General features: G+C 43.1%; 1 protein-coding gene across 7 annotated transcripts in view; it reads left to right on the top strand.

The window, feature by feature from the left end:
• The window catches only part of YEATS2 (YEATS domain containing 2), a 68,528-nt gene that overhangs the window by 20,551 nt on the left and 31,659 nt on the right, over positions 1 to 16,318 (top strand). For 6 of the 7 annotated variants that reach the window (XR_003572354.1, XM_027893656.1, XM_027893659.1 and 3 more), the window contains 13 exons: positions 867 to 970; positions 3,323 to 3,430; positions 4,474 to 4,644; positions 5,827 to 6,085; positions 6,863 to 7,024; positions 8,278 to 8,393; positions 8,728 to 8,883; positions 9,597 to 9,770; positions 10,557 to 10,755; positions 13,353 to 13,484; positions 13,728 to 13,826; positions 14,838 to 14,949; positions 16,131 to 16,204. Coding sequence is in view for 6 of the 7 variants with exons in the window: in XM_027893656.1 (XP_027749457.1) it covers positions 867 to 970; positions 3,323 to 3,430; positions 4,474 to 4,644; positions 5,827 to 6,085; positions 6,863 to 7,024; positions 8,278 to 8,393; positions 8,728 to 8,883; positions 9,597 to 9,770; positions 10,557 to 10,755; positions 13,353 to 13,484; positions 13,728 to 13,826; positions 14,838 to 14,949; positions 16,131 to 16,204 (1,866 nt within the window). In the remaining variant the exon portion in view is untranslated. The remainder of the gene's footprint in view (positions 1 to 866; positions 971 to 3,322; positions 3,431 to 4,473; positions 4,645 to 5,826; positions 6,086 to 6,862; positions 7,025 to 8,277; positions 8,394 to 8,727; positions 8,884 to 9,596; positions 9,771 to 10,556; positions 10,756 to 13,352; positions 13,485 to 13,727; positions 13,827 to 14,837; positions 14,950 to 16,130; positions 16,205 to 16,318) is intronic. The other variant, XM_027893657.1, reaches the window with a different exon arrangement.

Here is a 16,318-nt window from a genome sequence, read left to right as displayed (position 1 = left end):
GCTCTATGAAAGCCAGCCTTCCCGAAGCCAGGGTTTTCAGAAATGGCTGCTCATTTACTTCTAGACTTAAGTGCAGATTGTAGTACAACTGTATGAGAGACTAATATTAATTTTCTTTAATGTAATCCATGACTTTGGTGTCTCTCGAACAAACAAAACTAACTGACCAACCCAACAGCAGCACTAACAAAACTGCTGAGCTGCAGTGTTGTGTACACACTCTAGAAATGCAGGGTAAGTTTACTACTGAACCCCCATCCGTCTTAGGAGTCATCAGGCTGCGGTGGCACATGTATCCATTTGTCAGATTAGCAAGAGCAGTCTTCCGCTGAAGACCCTATGACTTCATTCCTAATTTCTGTTTCTTCCTTTATCCTACTCACTCTCTCCCTTCCACTTGTTACTCCTCACTTTGTGTCCCTCCTTTTCTGGCCTTCCTTTCCCTTCCCACTCCAAGCCTTCCTCCATGACAGTGTCTAAGGCTAGTGTAGGTTCAGAGGGCTTCTGGGCAGCACAGGACTTCACATCTGCAGCAGCAAGTTTTGACTAGTGGCTCACTCACTGCCCTAATTTCACAGGTTTGCACCTGTAGCAAATATCATCAGCCACGCAGGAGGGTGCCTGACCTTTTACTTGCATCACACAGAGCTCTGGGCGGAGAGTACCTTCTCTGGGGCACGGATTCTGCAGGTGGAAATTTGGTAGTGGATTTGTTTTGTGCCTGTGCTGGCTCCCACTCATGTACCCACTGATGGACAGTACAGTCAAAATGCAGTGCTGTGTTTCTTGCCAGAGGAGGTTTTGTGTGTGCAGCAGCAACACTCCCTGGCCCTCACCTGACATTTGCTTTATTTCCTGGTGCACAGGGAGCCCGACCAGCAAACTGAGCAGTGTCTGCCAGGCCTCTCATGGGACTGGATCTCCTGTGTCAAAGACCCATGGGAGCAGTTTTGTTTCCTCAGCTGTCAAGGTAATGTTCTCCTTAGGTGCGTCCTTCCCGTTTGAAGTCCAGCTTCCTATTAAATAGGGCTTTTTAACATGAGAAATTCTGCATTTCAGAGGAGTTCCTTTGGCTGTCATTTCATGTGAAGGTTTCCTGTGTCTAACAGATGGAGCCATATGAGAACATGGTGGTTATACAAGATGATAGTGTCACTTCATGCAGCTCTAATTAGAATTGCCTACACATCTGTTAAAGGCACTGCTCTTTTGCTTTTCTACAAAGAAACCCATGGAGGGCATAGCTCCCAAAACGTCTTATCTTTCAAAAAGGCTGTAGCTGACTTTGATCTTCTTCACTCGGTTAGTGACAGTGTGATTAAACCAGAGGTGCCTGCCTCAAAACCTTCACTCTGTTCGTTATTTTTGTACAGCAGCTGCTCCTGGCAGCCTGAAAATAGCTCATTTAGTGGTTTTACAACTGCCTGCTTTCAGAAAAATGTTTGTGTAAACAGTGGAGTAACATTTGGATGTGTAAACGAACAGCGATAAATACAGTTCATGCTTCTGATCTGCAAAGCCCAAAAGGTACAGAGCTGAACTGTCTCACCATAAAATCTCTCCCACATCTTGTGCTAGGAATGATATTTCTGGCAGGGAAGTGGTGTCAGCAAGGCTCTGAAAGCAGCTGGTGGGTGTGCTGCTCAAAACAGGAGCGTTTCCCTGTCTCCAAGCCTCAATATTAATGCAGGATGTGGTTGGGGGAAGGTTTGCCAGTCAGCCTGCAGAGAGCAAATCACTTTACATTTGGAACTGAGATTCTTCCAATCTCTGTTAGGGGAAAAGACGATTGTTGTCTGGAGCAGTTTCAGTTTGCAGTTGCATTTTAAGTGTCAGGTGTGCAGCCAGCTAGTCAGCTTTTTAAAAGCCTGTCTGCTCAGGTGGATTTCACTTAACTGTGTTGAAAATCATTCATTGGTCTTTATTTTTCACTGATTTGGGACAGTTCTTTCTGAAAGGTTTTCAGTGAGTCAAAGTAGGCACATGTTATTAGTAACGCTTGAATTCTGTATTTCCAGGACAAAGTCAAAACATTTATTTAAAATACTTAAATTAATGAAATTATTAATAAATAATCCATAGTAAATAAATAATAAATTAAAATAACATTAATATATTTAAATATTAAATGTTTTTAAAAATACATAAAAACCGTACTTCTATAAACCAAAATACATTCCTGTTTGTCTTCTGACTGATGAAAAGCTGTAACTTTATGGTTTCTTTAAAGGGCTCCATTTCTTCATCCAGTCTAAAATGCCTGATATACAGCTGCTGTTGGGAGGACTGGTTGTGCCTCTAGCCTTCTCTTCACACCTGTCTCTGTCTGCTACCAGTTGTGCACAGCTGGTGGCAAGCAGGGATGAACCAGAGCAGACAACCAATCTGCTTGACAATTAATGTGTTTTCAGCCATGTCTGTCAGTATAAGGAAGATGTCAAGAGTATTAGGTTGGAATGTGAGGGCTTGATTTCTGGTCATGATCCAACCCAAGGATGGGCGAAATGATTGTGAAACAATGGCTTTGGAGTTCACATTGGTTGTAAAAGAGAACAATTATACTGTAACAAACTTCCTCTAATGCATTTGACTTCTCTACCAGCCTCAGAAGTGCCATGTGCGTGATTTTGCAGGTGTGGAAATTTTTTTTAAAGCTCTATTTAGTCACACAAGTTTGTTGTTTCCAGGAGAGCACTGCCTGGAAAGACGACGTGCCATTGCATCATCCCAGTTAGCGCAGAGCATAAATTCATCTGAGAGAATATTTTTCCCCTCCATAACTTGTTTCTTCTTTCATTGTCTTCTCTCTCTGAGATTGTGTATGGAATCACAGAACGTCTATGGTTGGCAGGGACCTCTGGAGATCATCCAGTTCAACTCCCCTGCTCAAAGCAGTGTCAGATAGAGCAGGTTGCTTGAGAACATGTCCAGTTTGGTTTTGAGTATCTCCAAGGCTGGAGAGTCCACAGCCTCTCTGGGCAGCCTGTTACTTTGTTTGATTGCCACCACCACCATTTTTCTTATAATTTCCTGTATTTCAATTTGTGCCCATTGACTCAGTCCTTTCACAGGATACCACTGAGTGTGTGATATGGTAAGAAACAGGTACTGCTGTTGGAAATGTAACGTTCCAAATAAAATTTAGCTTGTAGGTTGTGTTAAGTAAATTAGACTCCTTTTACTTAAGTGTTGATTTTGGAAATATCTCATTTGCACAGGTAATTTAGCCTGCCTATATGGTCCATGCTGCCCTTTATTAGCAGTCAGTTGGTTTTTTTCTTGTATTTTCACTGATTTTTGTACCCTGTCTTCCTATTCACAGCAGGAGGATTCTCTTTTTGCCACCATGCCACCCCTTTGTCCCATTGGGAGTCATTCCAAAGTGCAAAGCCCCAAATCGGTCACTGGAGGACTTGGAGCTTTTACAAAGGTATTTCTCCTGGCTTTTGTGCTGGGAAAAGGAGCCCAATAGTTTCATTTCATGCTGACTTGTGCCACAAACCACATAACTCCAGTGCCTGTAGAATGTACTGGAACCAGTGTGTCTTGCTGACAAGAGCTCTCTAGCACCTCTCAGAAATGTGTCATGTATTCTTTTCTTTCCCTGTGACTCTGCTGTACCTGTGGTCTTTCCTGTTATTGCCTCTTTCATCTTTTCTGTTTTTCCTTTGAATTGCTATTGTATTGAGGCTGATATTTTAAAAGCTGTTTTGCTGGGATATGTAGATCTGTAAACTGTAGTAGATCTGTCAGAAGCTTCTTAAAAATTAGTACAGTGATTTCTAAATCTCAGACATGGCCACTTCTGATTATGCTTCCTTAAATGCTACTATCTAGAATTTAAAGTTGTTTCTGGCAATATTAGGTGATCCAAGTAAAAGGTGAAAGAATGTTTCCTACTGGTTACAGTGCCTGTAGCAATCTAACACAAACATCGCCCAAAAACATCCTCTTTTGAATTGCTGGCCTTAGGGATGAGATGTAGGGCCTATCCCAGAGAAACATAACACATATACACTAGAGAATAATGTCAGCTATAATGATTTACAATATCTATAGCTATGATATCACTTATAATTTTGCAAGATAGAAATAAAAAATTCAGGGTCAGAACACACTCTGAACAGGAAATTGCTTATAGATTTGAAACTTTAATGAGTTGTGGTTTCATGCTGAGATGCAGGATCTGAAGAAGTCAGGTCTGGCCAAGTCCCTTGTCAGTATGGCTAGTAGCTATAATATTGTTAGCAATTTCTCTGATTTCTATGAGCACATCTCAAATGTGGGATGCTTTGTAAGTGCAGGCACCACCCCACACGCTTGTGTGTTGGGAGCAGCCCTGAGTTCGAGTCCACGTGATGGTGAGAACCACGACTGTCGCCCGCCCTTCCCTGCTGACGGGCTGTCCCAGAAATGCTCTTCAGTGATTTAAGGTGTTTGCTTCTCTTACTGCTGTTTTCTCCTGTTTACCAGGTGATAATAAAGCAGGAGCCCGGGGAGGTGCCGCAGCAGCCGCAGGCGGTGGGGACGGGCGCGGCGCAGCCCTCGGTGCCGCAGTACGTCACGGTCAAGGGCAGCCACATGCTGGCCCTGTCTCCACAGAAGCCGGTCGTGAGCACGGGCGAGGGGACAGTACAGTCTAAGGTATGAGGCACTCGGGCATCTCTGGAGTGGCATGAGCTCTGTCTTATGGTTTTATTGCAACGCTTGGTGCTTCTCCCAAGGGGTTCGTGTTGCTCCTGTTGGCAGCACTGCGGTTAACTGGTTTCCCTGTGTGCACAGAGTGGCTGGTACTGTGCTTCCATGTAGTTCTTGGGAAGGGAGCAGGCTGGGCCTGCACTGTTGCATTTCCTTGTGTACAGGGAAATGTACACAAGGAAATGCTTCTGTCCAACCCATTGCAACAGTGTGGCAGAGGTGCTTTTGAACTGTCAGCCCAGAAAGCTGACTACCATCATCAGCTCTTGCTGAAACTCATCCAGGTCTTTCTGGAACAGAAGATAAATTCTCTTTCCTAAGAATGCAGGCCTGTGACACAAGAGAACAGGAAAAATAGGGAGCAAGGTGGAGACTGAGCCAGAATTAGCATTAGGTGAAATCGGTCCTACTTGAGAGGCAACTCCAGTGTTTTATTGTAGGAGTCGTGCCAGTGCAGTCGTGCTATGTCAGGAGTGACACAGCTTCTGAGAAGGCACACTGCAGTGACAAGATGACAGATGTGTCAGAAATAGTCTCCATTCTTGCCTGCTTCCATTGTGGATAGAGTCAAGTGATGTGCCAAGAATGAAAGATTACATACAGAACTTTCACGTTTGCATAAGTACTTATTTGCATTTGTAACAGTTCTTTGTCCTTTTTTCTGCCTTATTTGCCTATTTGAGCAGGTATGCAAACTCATGTTTCCCTGCAGTTACTGTCAACACATAAAACTGAAGTACTTTGTGGATTCTGCTTTGAGGCCATACTTTTCCCAGGGAATCTGTTCCCATGAACGTGTTGAAACTGAATTTCTACATCTCTGTAATTTGCCAAGGCATGCTTTATCTTCAGCTGGAACTAAGCCATTGCTTATATATCAGAAAAAGAGGAAGTGCCCTGTAATTTGAATCAACTTAATCTTTTGTGGGTGCTCTGAAATCCTGATTGTGTTTAAGAGTTTATCGTTTTACTTGGGATTGGCCCCTTGCCGACTTAATTTTGTTTCTGAATGACGCGCTTCTGTTCGTGACCAGACATGTATGAAGTGTCCTGAAATATCTGGAGATGGAGGTCGTGCACCAGGATTCACATGCCAGCAGCACGTCACCCAACCCTTGTTTGTTGCAGGTTGTTGGTGTCCCGGTTGGGTCTGCGTTGCAGTCGACGGTGAAACAAGCGGTGGCTATAAGTGGTGGCCAGATCCTTGTGGCAAAGTCTGGCTCTTCAGTAGCAAAGGCTGTTGGTTCGAAGCAGGTTGTGACTCAAGGTGTAGCCAAAGCCATCGTGAGTGGAGGTGGAGGGACAATTGTTGCTCAGCCTGTGCAGACTATAACAAAGGCACAGGTTTCTTCCACAGGTGCTCAGAAAAGTACATCTCAAGGCTCAGGTAGAGTAATTTTACTCCTTTTAATAGCTTGTGATGGGTAGACTTTGAGGGTCTGTAATGATGTATTCAACTGCAAAATAACTATGTGTGGTTGAAAGACTTCAAAATGAGTAGAGAGCTCTGTAGGAAAGTTCAGCCTGACTGAGATTAAAGAAAATGTTAACTTACTATCTGTAATAGGGAAGAGGGAGCACAAGTGCTTTAAAACATGCAGTGCTCTTTGAGTGGAGATCAGATAGATACGTGGGGGAATGTGCTGGAGACCCAGTAGACTTTCATGGAGCCAGGTACATTTTTGCCTGGCATTATCGTCCTTAGCTGCTCAAAGGGCTCCCCATAAATCCAACCAACAAGAGCCAGATTGTCCCTATTGCATTTTCACATCTTACCCAGTGCTTACGGGTACAGGAGCATGGGCAGAAGCACTCTGCCTGTGTCTGCACACAGCTGGCTCTAGCTGAGCATGCCAGCTGGGGCTCTGGACTGTTGGAGAGGTGCTATGTGGTGCCTGGGGCTGGAGGAAGCTTATAGACCCCATGGCTGTGCTGCTTTGGCCTGCAGCCATAAGTGGTGCTGTACACAGAGAGATTTTTCTCCAGACTTATTAAAAAAATTCTCTGTACTTCAGTGGTGAAGTTAATCTGAGGTTAGGCCAGCTAAGTAGAGATTATCAAAGGCTAGCTGCGTGTCACTCCGAGTACTTTCATCCTGTGCAGATTTCAGTGCTTCCTACTTTCTGCAAGCAGCAGTTTTATTTCTTTTATTCTTTCTTTCTAGTGATGGCTACACTGCAGTTACCAGCCACCAACCTGGCAAACTTGGCAAACTTACCACCAGGCACCAAGCTGTATCTCACCACCAACAGCAAGAATCCTTCTGGGAAAGGAAAACTGCTTCTGATACCCCAAGGAGCCATCCTGCGAGCCACAAATAATGCTAGTTAGTCTTGCAGGGAAATGTAATGAGTTAAATAATGTAATCACTGCATGATTAATATGTTTGGCATTTTTGCTATAAAGCATCCTGTAGAAGTCAGTAATGGGATGGGGTTTCTTTGTTCACAACAGTCAGTAATGGGATGGGGTTTCTTTGTTCACAACAACCCATATGAGGTGTTTTTTAAGGCTGAGATCTCACAAGTGGGTTTTGTTTTTGATGAAACTGCTTTTCATGCAGTGTTCTCAAAGCAGAAACATTTTTTTTGTTAATATGCTTGTGAATCAAACTCGCTGTGAAATACTGGAGAATAACATGCTGAAATAGTTCTGAGGGGCAGTGCTTTGTTTATAATGAGGTGTTGCTGTAGGGAAGGAAAACTCTGGACTCTGTAGATGAAAAGATTGATCATGAAGCTTCTCCTCCATGCTCTTCTTGGGACTGGGTTTGGGATGAGAGATGGATTGGATGTAATTTTTTTTGCTCCAAGTTCTGATTTGGCCTCCCTCAGGTATTGTTCAGTTTCTTATATAGGGTTGGAAATATCAGCAACCCAACGATAGAGTCACTGAAGAAGCAGATATTCTTGCTGTAGATATTTTTGGGCTTGTGGTGGGAGCCTCTTTGGTTGAGATTTAGAGAGGCAGCTGGATCAGTCCAGCTTTGAAAATCTCACAGGCACTGAGGAAGATCAGATACCTGTGATTTTTGTCACAGAGCCAAGAGTAATTTTTTTTTACCATTCTTTCTTAATGAGAGACTGCAAAAAAACTCGCTGTTCAGCCTGTTCCTTCTGGAGGCAGAGCAATATCAAAATGCCACTGCAAATTACTATTGCTTGGTATCCGTTATTCTGTTAACAAAATTGCATTGAAACTGCCAATGGAAGTAAAATTAGGAAGCCAGTGGGATTCAGAATGTTTTTACGGCTTTTGCTGCAGATTCATAACCTGCAAAAGAGTGATGAAAAGACTGGTTGTCTGTTGGATAGCGTTTTCATTTGATAAAGCTTTGTTTGCCCACCAGCTCTCCTTATTCCCCCCATAGCTCCTTTTGTTCATTGTGTCTGCTGGTCTGTAAGAGAGCACAGCAGCACAGCTAAACTGTTCTGTGCTGGGTAATAATGTTACTTGGCTGTGAAACATGTGGCACCAAATGTCTTGCCAAGTTGTTTTCAAGTCTGGTATATACAGGGATGCTTTAGCAGCTCACACTGTCTGATTACCAAAGGGTGACGCCTTTTCCTCTGGTTACAGGTCTTCAGTCTGGTTCTTCTACGAGTAGTGGAGGAGGAGGAGGAACCCAAAGCACAAGCAGTAACCTGTCGCAGCACCTCACCTATACGTCCTACATCCTGAAGCAGACACCCCAGGTCAGTGGCATAAGCGTCTCAGTTGAAGCACATTGACTGCAGTGGTGGATGTCCTGTGCTTCTGCAGTGCACAAAAGATTCTTGGACTATGGTGTCTAGATTCTGTTTACCTTTCCTCCCCATTTGCTTCCATCAGAAAGTGTTCTCTATCAAGAAGACTGTGTCCAGCTCTTAGTGCAGAAGCATGCACTAAGAGTGCAGAAGCATGCACTAAGAGGATGTTTCAGAGGATGAAATGTTGTTGCATTATATCCACAGGCTTTTATCCTGTATTTCTGTTGACTCTTTAAGTGTGTTTCAAAGTGCTGACCTCCCTAACTTATTTCTGGATCAGGGCACCTTTCTGGTTGGCCAGCCTTCGCCTCAGAGTTCTGGGAAGCAGCTCACTCCAGCATCAGTTGTTCAGGGCAGTGTAGGAGTTGGAGCATCTTCCACACAAGGACAAGCCCTAAAAGTGATAACTGGACAGAAAACAGCTCTGTTTACACAGGTAATGTGCAAATGGTGTTTCTCTCTTACCAGTTAGTGTTTTGTCAGATACAGTACAGGAACCACAGGCCATACACTGAGAGCTTCTCCTTTTGTAGTTGCTTGGTTTGATGTGCTTTTTTTATACAATTATGATGCTGGCTGGACTATGATGAGGAAAGCACATCATACTACAGATTTCTAGATTGCTTTCTCTTCTCAGAGGGGGTCAGCTTCCAAGCTGTGTAAGCTTAGTTTGTAAATGAGTTTTGGGATTTCTTAGTGAAATGGAATTGGAAAACTGAATAGTGTCAGGTGCAAAAACATGTCTAAATATTTGAACCTTAGAAATGGGTCACCTGCTAAAGTTGTTAAAAATCTTTGGGTTTAGTATCCCTTTTAAAACAACCTACCTTTTCTTTTCCTTCTAAAAACTACCAAGTAGTCCCTATGAAATTCAGACTCCCCAAGAGTACTTGTAATTGATTACCCAAAATTCAAGATTGATAGGCATATATTTGCAAAGTCAACAGTTTGATAAAGTTGATTTCTGAGGTGATAATTTTGTTCCAGCTGTTGTTGCCAGAATTTGATTTTTCCAGAATTATTTTGAAAATATTTGCTAGTCATATAAAAAACATTTGTCTTTTTGTTGTTGTTACCTTTTGGTTTAGTTTTTTAAGTTATTTAAAACCCAAACAGACCTTTTTCCTTACTCTGCATTCTTTCTCAAAGGCTTCATCCAGTGGACAGGCATCACTGGTGAAAATATCAGATGGATCTATAAAATCAGTGCCTGCCTCCTCCCAGCTCTCCAAACCTGGCACCACTGTGCTGAGAGTGTCAGGAGGTGTTATCACCACAACTGCTGCTCCTTCCGTGGCCCTTCCCACAAATGGTGTGACCCAGGTGAGAAACAACCCTGCCAGTATTCTGTAATGTTTGTACTCCAGCCACTGCAATCCCAGGAAAGGACTTTGACTGCTCCTTTCCCCTGTTGGTGTCCTTCCCAGTCAGCTGTCCAGTGGGTCTGCTCCTATTTGTAGTAACCAGACTACCAGTATTCCTGAGATCACAGCTCCTCCACAGGGCTTTGTGCCCAATCTGCTCTCTCAGGTTTCAGAGGCCAGCAGTGGCCTGAGTTTGTGCTCCTTGGGCCTGGCTGTGTTCAGAGGATGCCACTGCTCTCCACCCCAGGGAAGCTGTGGCAGTGCGGCCTTGGAAGGGGGTGGTTTGTAGAGGGAGGTGGGAAGGAAAACATTTGTGTTCCTGCAGTGAATGCTCCTGTGAGTGGATGCAGCCATGTATCCAGTTGATGCAGGTTGTCCCCCTGGAGTGGAGTTACAGTTCATGGGGTGGGGAGGAGGCAGCAAAACAAAGTGTGTAATTCACTCTGAGGGTTCCCCAAGCCTATTTTTTTCCATTAGCCTCTAATCTTTGCTTTCCCATTGCTGATACCTGTGGGGAGGCAAAGATTAAATAAGTGGAGATTAGACACCATAATGCCACAGCATCCATTCTATATGTGCCATCATTGTGTGGGGCCTTTTGGACATGAACTTGAGAACCTCTTGCTTAGTGAATGGTAGATAAATACTTGATTTTGCTACTTCTAGATATTACCTGGTTGTGCTTATTGTTGAATCATCTATGACGTGAAAAGGAATTTGTTATCCCTCTCTGCCTCTTATGCAGCAAACAGATAATGCAGGTTCCAGTTCATCATCTCCTGGAACTCCTGCAACAAAGACATCTGGACAGCAACACCAAATCTGTGTAAGCCAGAGCCAGTCTACTTCATCAGTAGTGAATAAGACTGCGACTTCCACTGTTGTAAGTGTTGCTTCCTTGATGACTACGGCAACGCCTGTGACGGGAAAAGCTACAGTGTCAGGTACTAACCTTCCTTTCCTAGAGAAAGTTAGAACCCAGGTGTGAGTCCTTTAGATGTCTTCACTATAAGTGGAAGAATATAGTCACTTGCATTTGTGACTGTGTAGAAGTCATGCTTTTTAAAACATCTTACTAGCATAACTTTTGGCTTAGCCAATGAAATGTCTAATTAATTTGGCCCCCTTTTGGCATTGACTGTATCTGTTATAAATAATAGCACAAGTTGCCCTCTGGTACTGGGGAGGGATTTTAGTTTTCGTGCCAGTTTCCCACTAGACGATGCAAACTGTACCTGTTCAGGAGCACAATGTGTCACCGAGTGCAGAAACTATCAAGGTACCGGCATTGCTGCGGACTGGATTGGTCTGTGAGAGTGAAACTCCACTGTACTCAGAGAATTTGCATGAGCAGAATTTGTCTCTGAGGGTTTGCATCTGCTCTGTTTGGCTTGGAAGGGAGAGAAATGTTGATTAGAGGGAACTGAAGGCTTTGAAGTCAAAATCCATTAAGGACAGTGAAGTAGGCTGGATCTGGGATGTTTCGAGGTAATAAAGGTGGACTTGCCCTTATGTGAAGGGTGGTTCTCCTTATTCAATTTTATTGTATTCCAGTATCTTTTGTGTGAGGGAGAGCAAATACTGCAGGTTTGAGTGTTATGGGTTAAAATTGGAAATTTTCATTTAGATTAATTCGCCCGCTGGCATGTTCTGTTCACTTGGAGTGGCTTTTTATGAAGTGAAAGCAGAATAAAAATACCGAAAAGAGAAAATAAGTGACACTGAGCTCATCTGACAGTGTCTTTTTGAAGCAGCTCTTCTTGTTTCCCTGTACTCAGTCTTCCAAAGTTCTCCTTTTTTATGACTGTGTTTTACACAGAGCTTGAAAATAAAGAGCATAGACTGCTAAGACTGGCACAATCCTGCAAGAAGCAGTTGAGTATTTTTCTCTTTGCAAAGAAAGCAGCAAGAGTGTCTCTTTTTTTGGTAGGAAATATGCCTTAATAAACAGCTTTCAGGTTAAAATTCCCGTTTAGGTGTGAGAATGCTATCTAGATTTTGGGTTGGTTTAGATTTTTTTGTAACCTGAAGCACTGACTTCATCGTAAAAAAAAAAAATCCTTCAAGAATCCCAAAAGAACCAGTGGCTATAAAAGATGTTATTTCAGTGTATTAACAAACAAACAGAACCCCCAAACAAAATCGTGTTAAAATTCTGAACATTTGTGTTTTTGAAGGTAACTTTTCGAAAAGAATCTCAAATATTCCCTAGTTTTGCAACAAGCAATGTCTCCCACCCATCAGGCTGATAGTTGAAAAGGTCTCTTCTCATTGGCCTTGCTGTTGAGTCCTTTGCCATCTAACCTGACACATCAGTATGTCACACACAAAGGAATGGGTAATACCAGGTGATCCTTCTTGCCTGGAGGTGAAAGCCTAAGTGACCAGTGCTGGGCATCTTTTAAAACCAGGAGACATCTTCACCAGACCTTGCATCTCTAGTACTTGGAAGGCAGCTATTTTTCTTAAACAATAATAAAAAAATATAAGGAGAAAGGAATTTCATCTCAAAACAAATCATAAAATTGCCATCATGAAGCTGAGGAATCCATTGTTGTTAATATTTTAAAACAGAAGGCTATGAACTTCCACAATATGAAGAAAAGTTAGCTGTAGATTGAATACAATTACATGGAAAATAGCTTTTTACCAGTAAAAAGGATGGGCATAGGCCCAAATCACAGAGTTAGTGTTGGCTGTGGTGGCTTGGGATGTCATCACAAGGAGATGACATGTTGTGGAGGAGAGAGAGCTGACAGAGACAGGTGCTGGGTGCTCCTCACCTGTGGGACTGTGGCACTGCTTGGAGCTGTGCTGATTTCCACCGAGGTTACAGAGTGCTGCCATTGATAATGCTGTTAATATCTGGATGGTCTGCTTGTTCTTTTGGCCTGGACTTAAATCTGGAATTCAGTTCAGTCCCCACTTGAATGTACTTCCTAGCCTGATAAGCCATCCTTGTGGATGTATTCAGTGCATGTTAGAGAAACACAGAGCACTCAGTTCAGGTACGTCCTTGTCAGACTGGCTGCACAACAGCCTTGGGCTTGTCACTTAGCTGGAACAGGGTTGATTGTGCCCTGCTGGCTGCAGTGGATGCTGCAGCACTGGGACACCTCCGTGAGAGTGGCTGTGTGAGTACAACAGAGCTGTAGTTCACTGGCTTACCAGACCCTTGAGCACAAGGTCTGGTTCTGACAAGAGTGTTTTACTCTGTGCTGAGCCTGCTTCAGTGGAAAGGTTTGTGTTACATCAGTTTTGCTTAAGATTCCCTAGGCAATTGGGAGATTTGCTTTACAACTGTCAGAGTGCTGTGCAGCTTGTACTACTGTGCACACTGTGGTGCAGCACTCCAGTGTTTCAGCCATCATTCGTGTCAGTAAAAACTTGTCCTGACAGTTCACCGAACTGTGGCTCGTTAAGAGGGTGGCAGTGCTCGCTTTACATGCCATCCTGGCTCAAGCAGAAAGGGAGAGAAGTAGCTGGAGATAAACTAACTGGTGTGTTTTATTTAACATTTTGTCTTCCGTTCTTCTTGCAGGGTTGCTAAAAATCCACTCAAATCAGTCTAGTCCACAGCAGGCTGTTCTGACAGTTCCCAGCCAGCTTAAACAGCTCGGTGTAAACACAGCTTCTGGAGGTGTTCAGACAATACTCATGCCTATGAACAAAGGTAAAGGGCAGAGGAGGATGACAGATGGTGTTTGAAAATCCCCTTTGACACAGAATAGCACTTGGTCACTGTTGGAATACACGGTCCAAAGTAGAGATAGAAGAAAATGTAGCAAGGAATTCATCCCTAAACTTTGTGCTGCAAAAACATTGTGTTGCTTCTGAACATGGTTATTTGTCAGAGTGTATGAAATTTGATTTTTTTTCTTCTTTGTTGCCCCCTTGTTTTTCTTTTCATCTCCAGTTTTACAGTCACTTTCTACCAGCAAAGTTTCAGCAGTTTCAGCTGTTACAGCAGCAAGTATGACTGCCCCTAGTCCCTCTACAGTATCCATCACTAAAGGTAACAAGGAATTTCTCAATAAGATAAGTAGTAGAAATAAGATGGTGCTACTTTATGCAAGTGGCCTGACTAGGAAAGTGGCTGTGGGTTCCTTTATTTTCATTGTTAATAGGGTTTAAACCAAGTTAAAATGGCACCTGGGGCCTAGGAAATCACAGTGATTTCCCCCTCAACAAATGCTAAAGCACAGACAAGTATGGAGAGAAATGGGGATGCCCTAGAAAGCTACCATGAGTACCTTAAACACTCATAGTTTCAATCCATATTTGCAGAACTGCATAGAGCAGCAAGTGTTCAGTCACAGTGACTGCTTTCCTCAGACAGAGACTGTGGTGGACTGTGCTGGAGGTTGCTCTCCAGCTGCACTAGGTGCAGACAGCACGTGTCTGTGTGCACTGAGGGGGAAGAGGTACTTCTAGTACTTCCCAGAATAAAGTGTGGGACAGAGCTGAGACCCTTGGAGTCCAGTTCTTGCAGAACTTGCCTGTGTCTCTCCATCCCAGGAGCATGACCAGACTGTCTGGATGTTCGGGGTTGGGCACATCTCCCTCCCTGCTTCTGTCTCGCCAGAGTTCTGTCCCAGACGTGAGAAAGTTCAGATGTCAGAATCAGTGATGTCTTCAAAGAAGTTATTGCTTTGAGATGTCACTTCTGGTGAAAACTTAGTACCTTTCTATCCAGCTCTTTGTTTACAGAATGGCCAAGTACATTTGCAGCAGTTCAGTTTAGATCAGACAATCATATGCAAAACAGCAGCAATTGGTTATGCAGATTTTCCAAAAAGGATGAGATGTGAGCATGTTGAGATTTGGGGGAGGGGGAGGAACATGTTGTGGTGGCTCTCTTTCAGGAGAATTGAAGGTCAGATTTGTTCGTGCTTTGCAATCAGAATGCAAACAACAAAGGAAGTGATGTTATGTAAGACTCTTAGTCTTCCTGGAGTCTCACAAGACACTGTTTATCAAGCTGGCTGGTACTTTTTGTCTTAAAATGTGTTCTGTTTCTTTGAAGTTAAGATGGAGCCTGATTCAACAGGACAGAACTGCAGTTCTGTGGGTACCCAAGAAAGCCAAGCAGCAGTGAAAACAGAAGAGAGCTCTGAACTTGGGAATTACATTATCAAGTAATTGTTCGTTTCTCTATAAAGATTTCTGATCTTTGAAATACCAGGTTAATGGAGATGGTACGAGGGATATATACAGTGTGATACTTTTGACCTAGAAATACATGGTAACATATTCCATGCCATACACTGCTGTAACAGTGCTAATCCTGTTGGGTGTCATTTGTTTCAGTACTGCAATATTTTCTTTTGGATGGAAAAAGGATTTGTATGCAGGGCTCACGAAAGGGGAAAAATTGAGTATTTGCAGTTGTTTTGGGCTTTGCTAAAATCACAAGCTGCTGAAACCTCTTTATCATCCTCTGGATGATAATTCCCACTGCTATTGTGTGTCCTTAATAAGGTCAAACTGCCCAGTGACATACAGGTCAAAAAAGGGGCATCTGAAATAAGTAGAACTGTCTATCTTCTGGTCTCTCTGGTCTTGTTAAGGTCATGTACTTCTGTAATTACTTAGCATAAGGGCTGCCTTGCTTCAGAATTGGAATTAAACACTGAATATTTATTCACTGGGTGCTGTGAAATCCGGTGCCTTGTTTGTGATGCTCCTGCAAGTGCTTATTAGTGTTTTTTTGCCAGAACTCAGTCTGCAGAATTTTCTCTGCATATTTCTTGCAGTGTGTAGGATGTTTCTTCTTCTCTTGATTCCTCCAGTGGCTGACTTCCCTGTCTCCGTGTTTTGAAAAGTTTAGTTATCCTGACACATCCCTGCAGATATTACCCTGGTGGAGAGTATGTGTAGGAGACAGGAATAAATCTGAAGTAACCACACACTGGAAATTATCTTAGTTATAAAATAGCTATTGGAAAATACAGCTCCTGACAGTTAAATAGGGTGTGGCTGGTTAAGTAAACTCCCATGTTCCTACTGGGACAGTCTGCACTGGTTGGTGCATCTTATCCCTTAAAGCAGTGTTGCAGATTGCACTTAATGCAGGGATTTTTTTCCAAGCCTACCTTCAGTTTCTTCAGCTTGGAAATGTAGCTTCAGATGTGGACACTTTTTGGCAAGAGGAAGGGCTGTTTTTGAAGTACCTTCTCTGGATTGGGGCATAACAGTTTATCCTCATTTGTAATACCTTGGGGCTGAAGACTTTAAACCATGCAGTGATTTTGAAACCTTTTGCAGCTGATTCATTGCTTCCAACAGTCTTCATTGTGATTCTTTTTATCCCTTGCAGCATAGAATATTTGGAGAACGTCCAGCAGCTTTTAACAGCAATAGTGAAGAAGGTCCCATTAATTGCTGAAAAAAGTAAGCAGTAAATGAAAAGACTTTGCTTCTTATTTTCAGTGTATCAACAGAATGCCTTGCATATTCTGTAGCCACAGAAGTTATTAAAAGGTGGAATGAAATGAAGCCATTCTC

The sequence above is a fragment of the Empidonax traillii genome, unplaced genomic scaffold (genome assembly GCF_003031625.1).
Source record: "Empidonax traillii isolate 1590-97213 ecotype Southwest subspecies unplaced genomic scaffold, ASM303162v1 scaffold400:size839614, whole genome shotgun sequence".
NCBI classification, from domain to species: domain Eukaryota; kingdom Metazoa; phylum Chordata; class Aves; order Passeriformes; family Tyrannidae; genus Empidonax; species Empidonax traillii.
The sequence above is the reverse complement of the archived record's forward strand: the minus strand, read 5'-3'. Positions and strand labels throughout refer to the sequence as shown.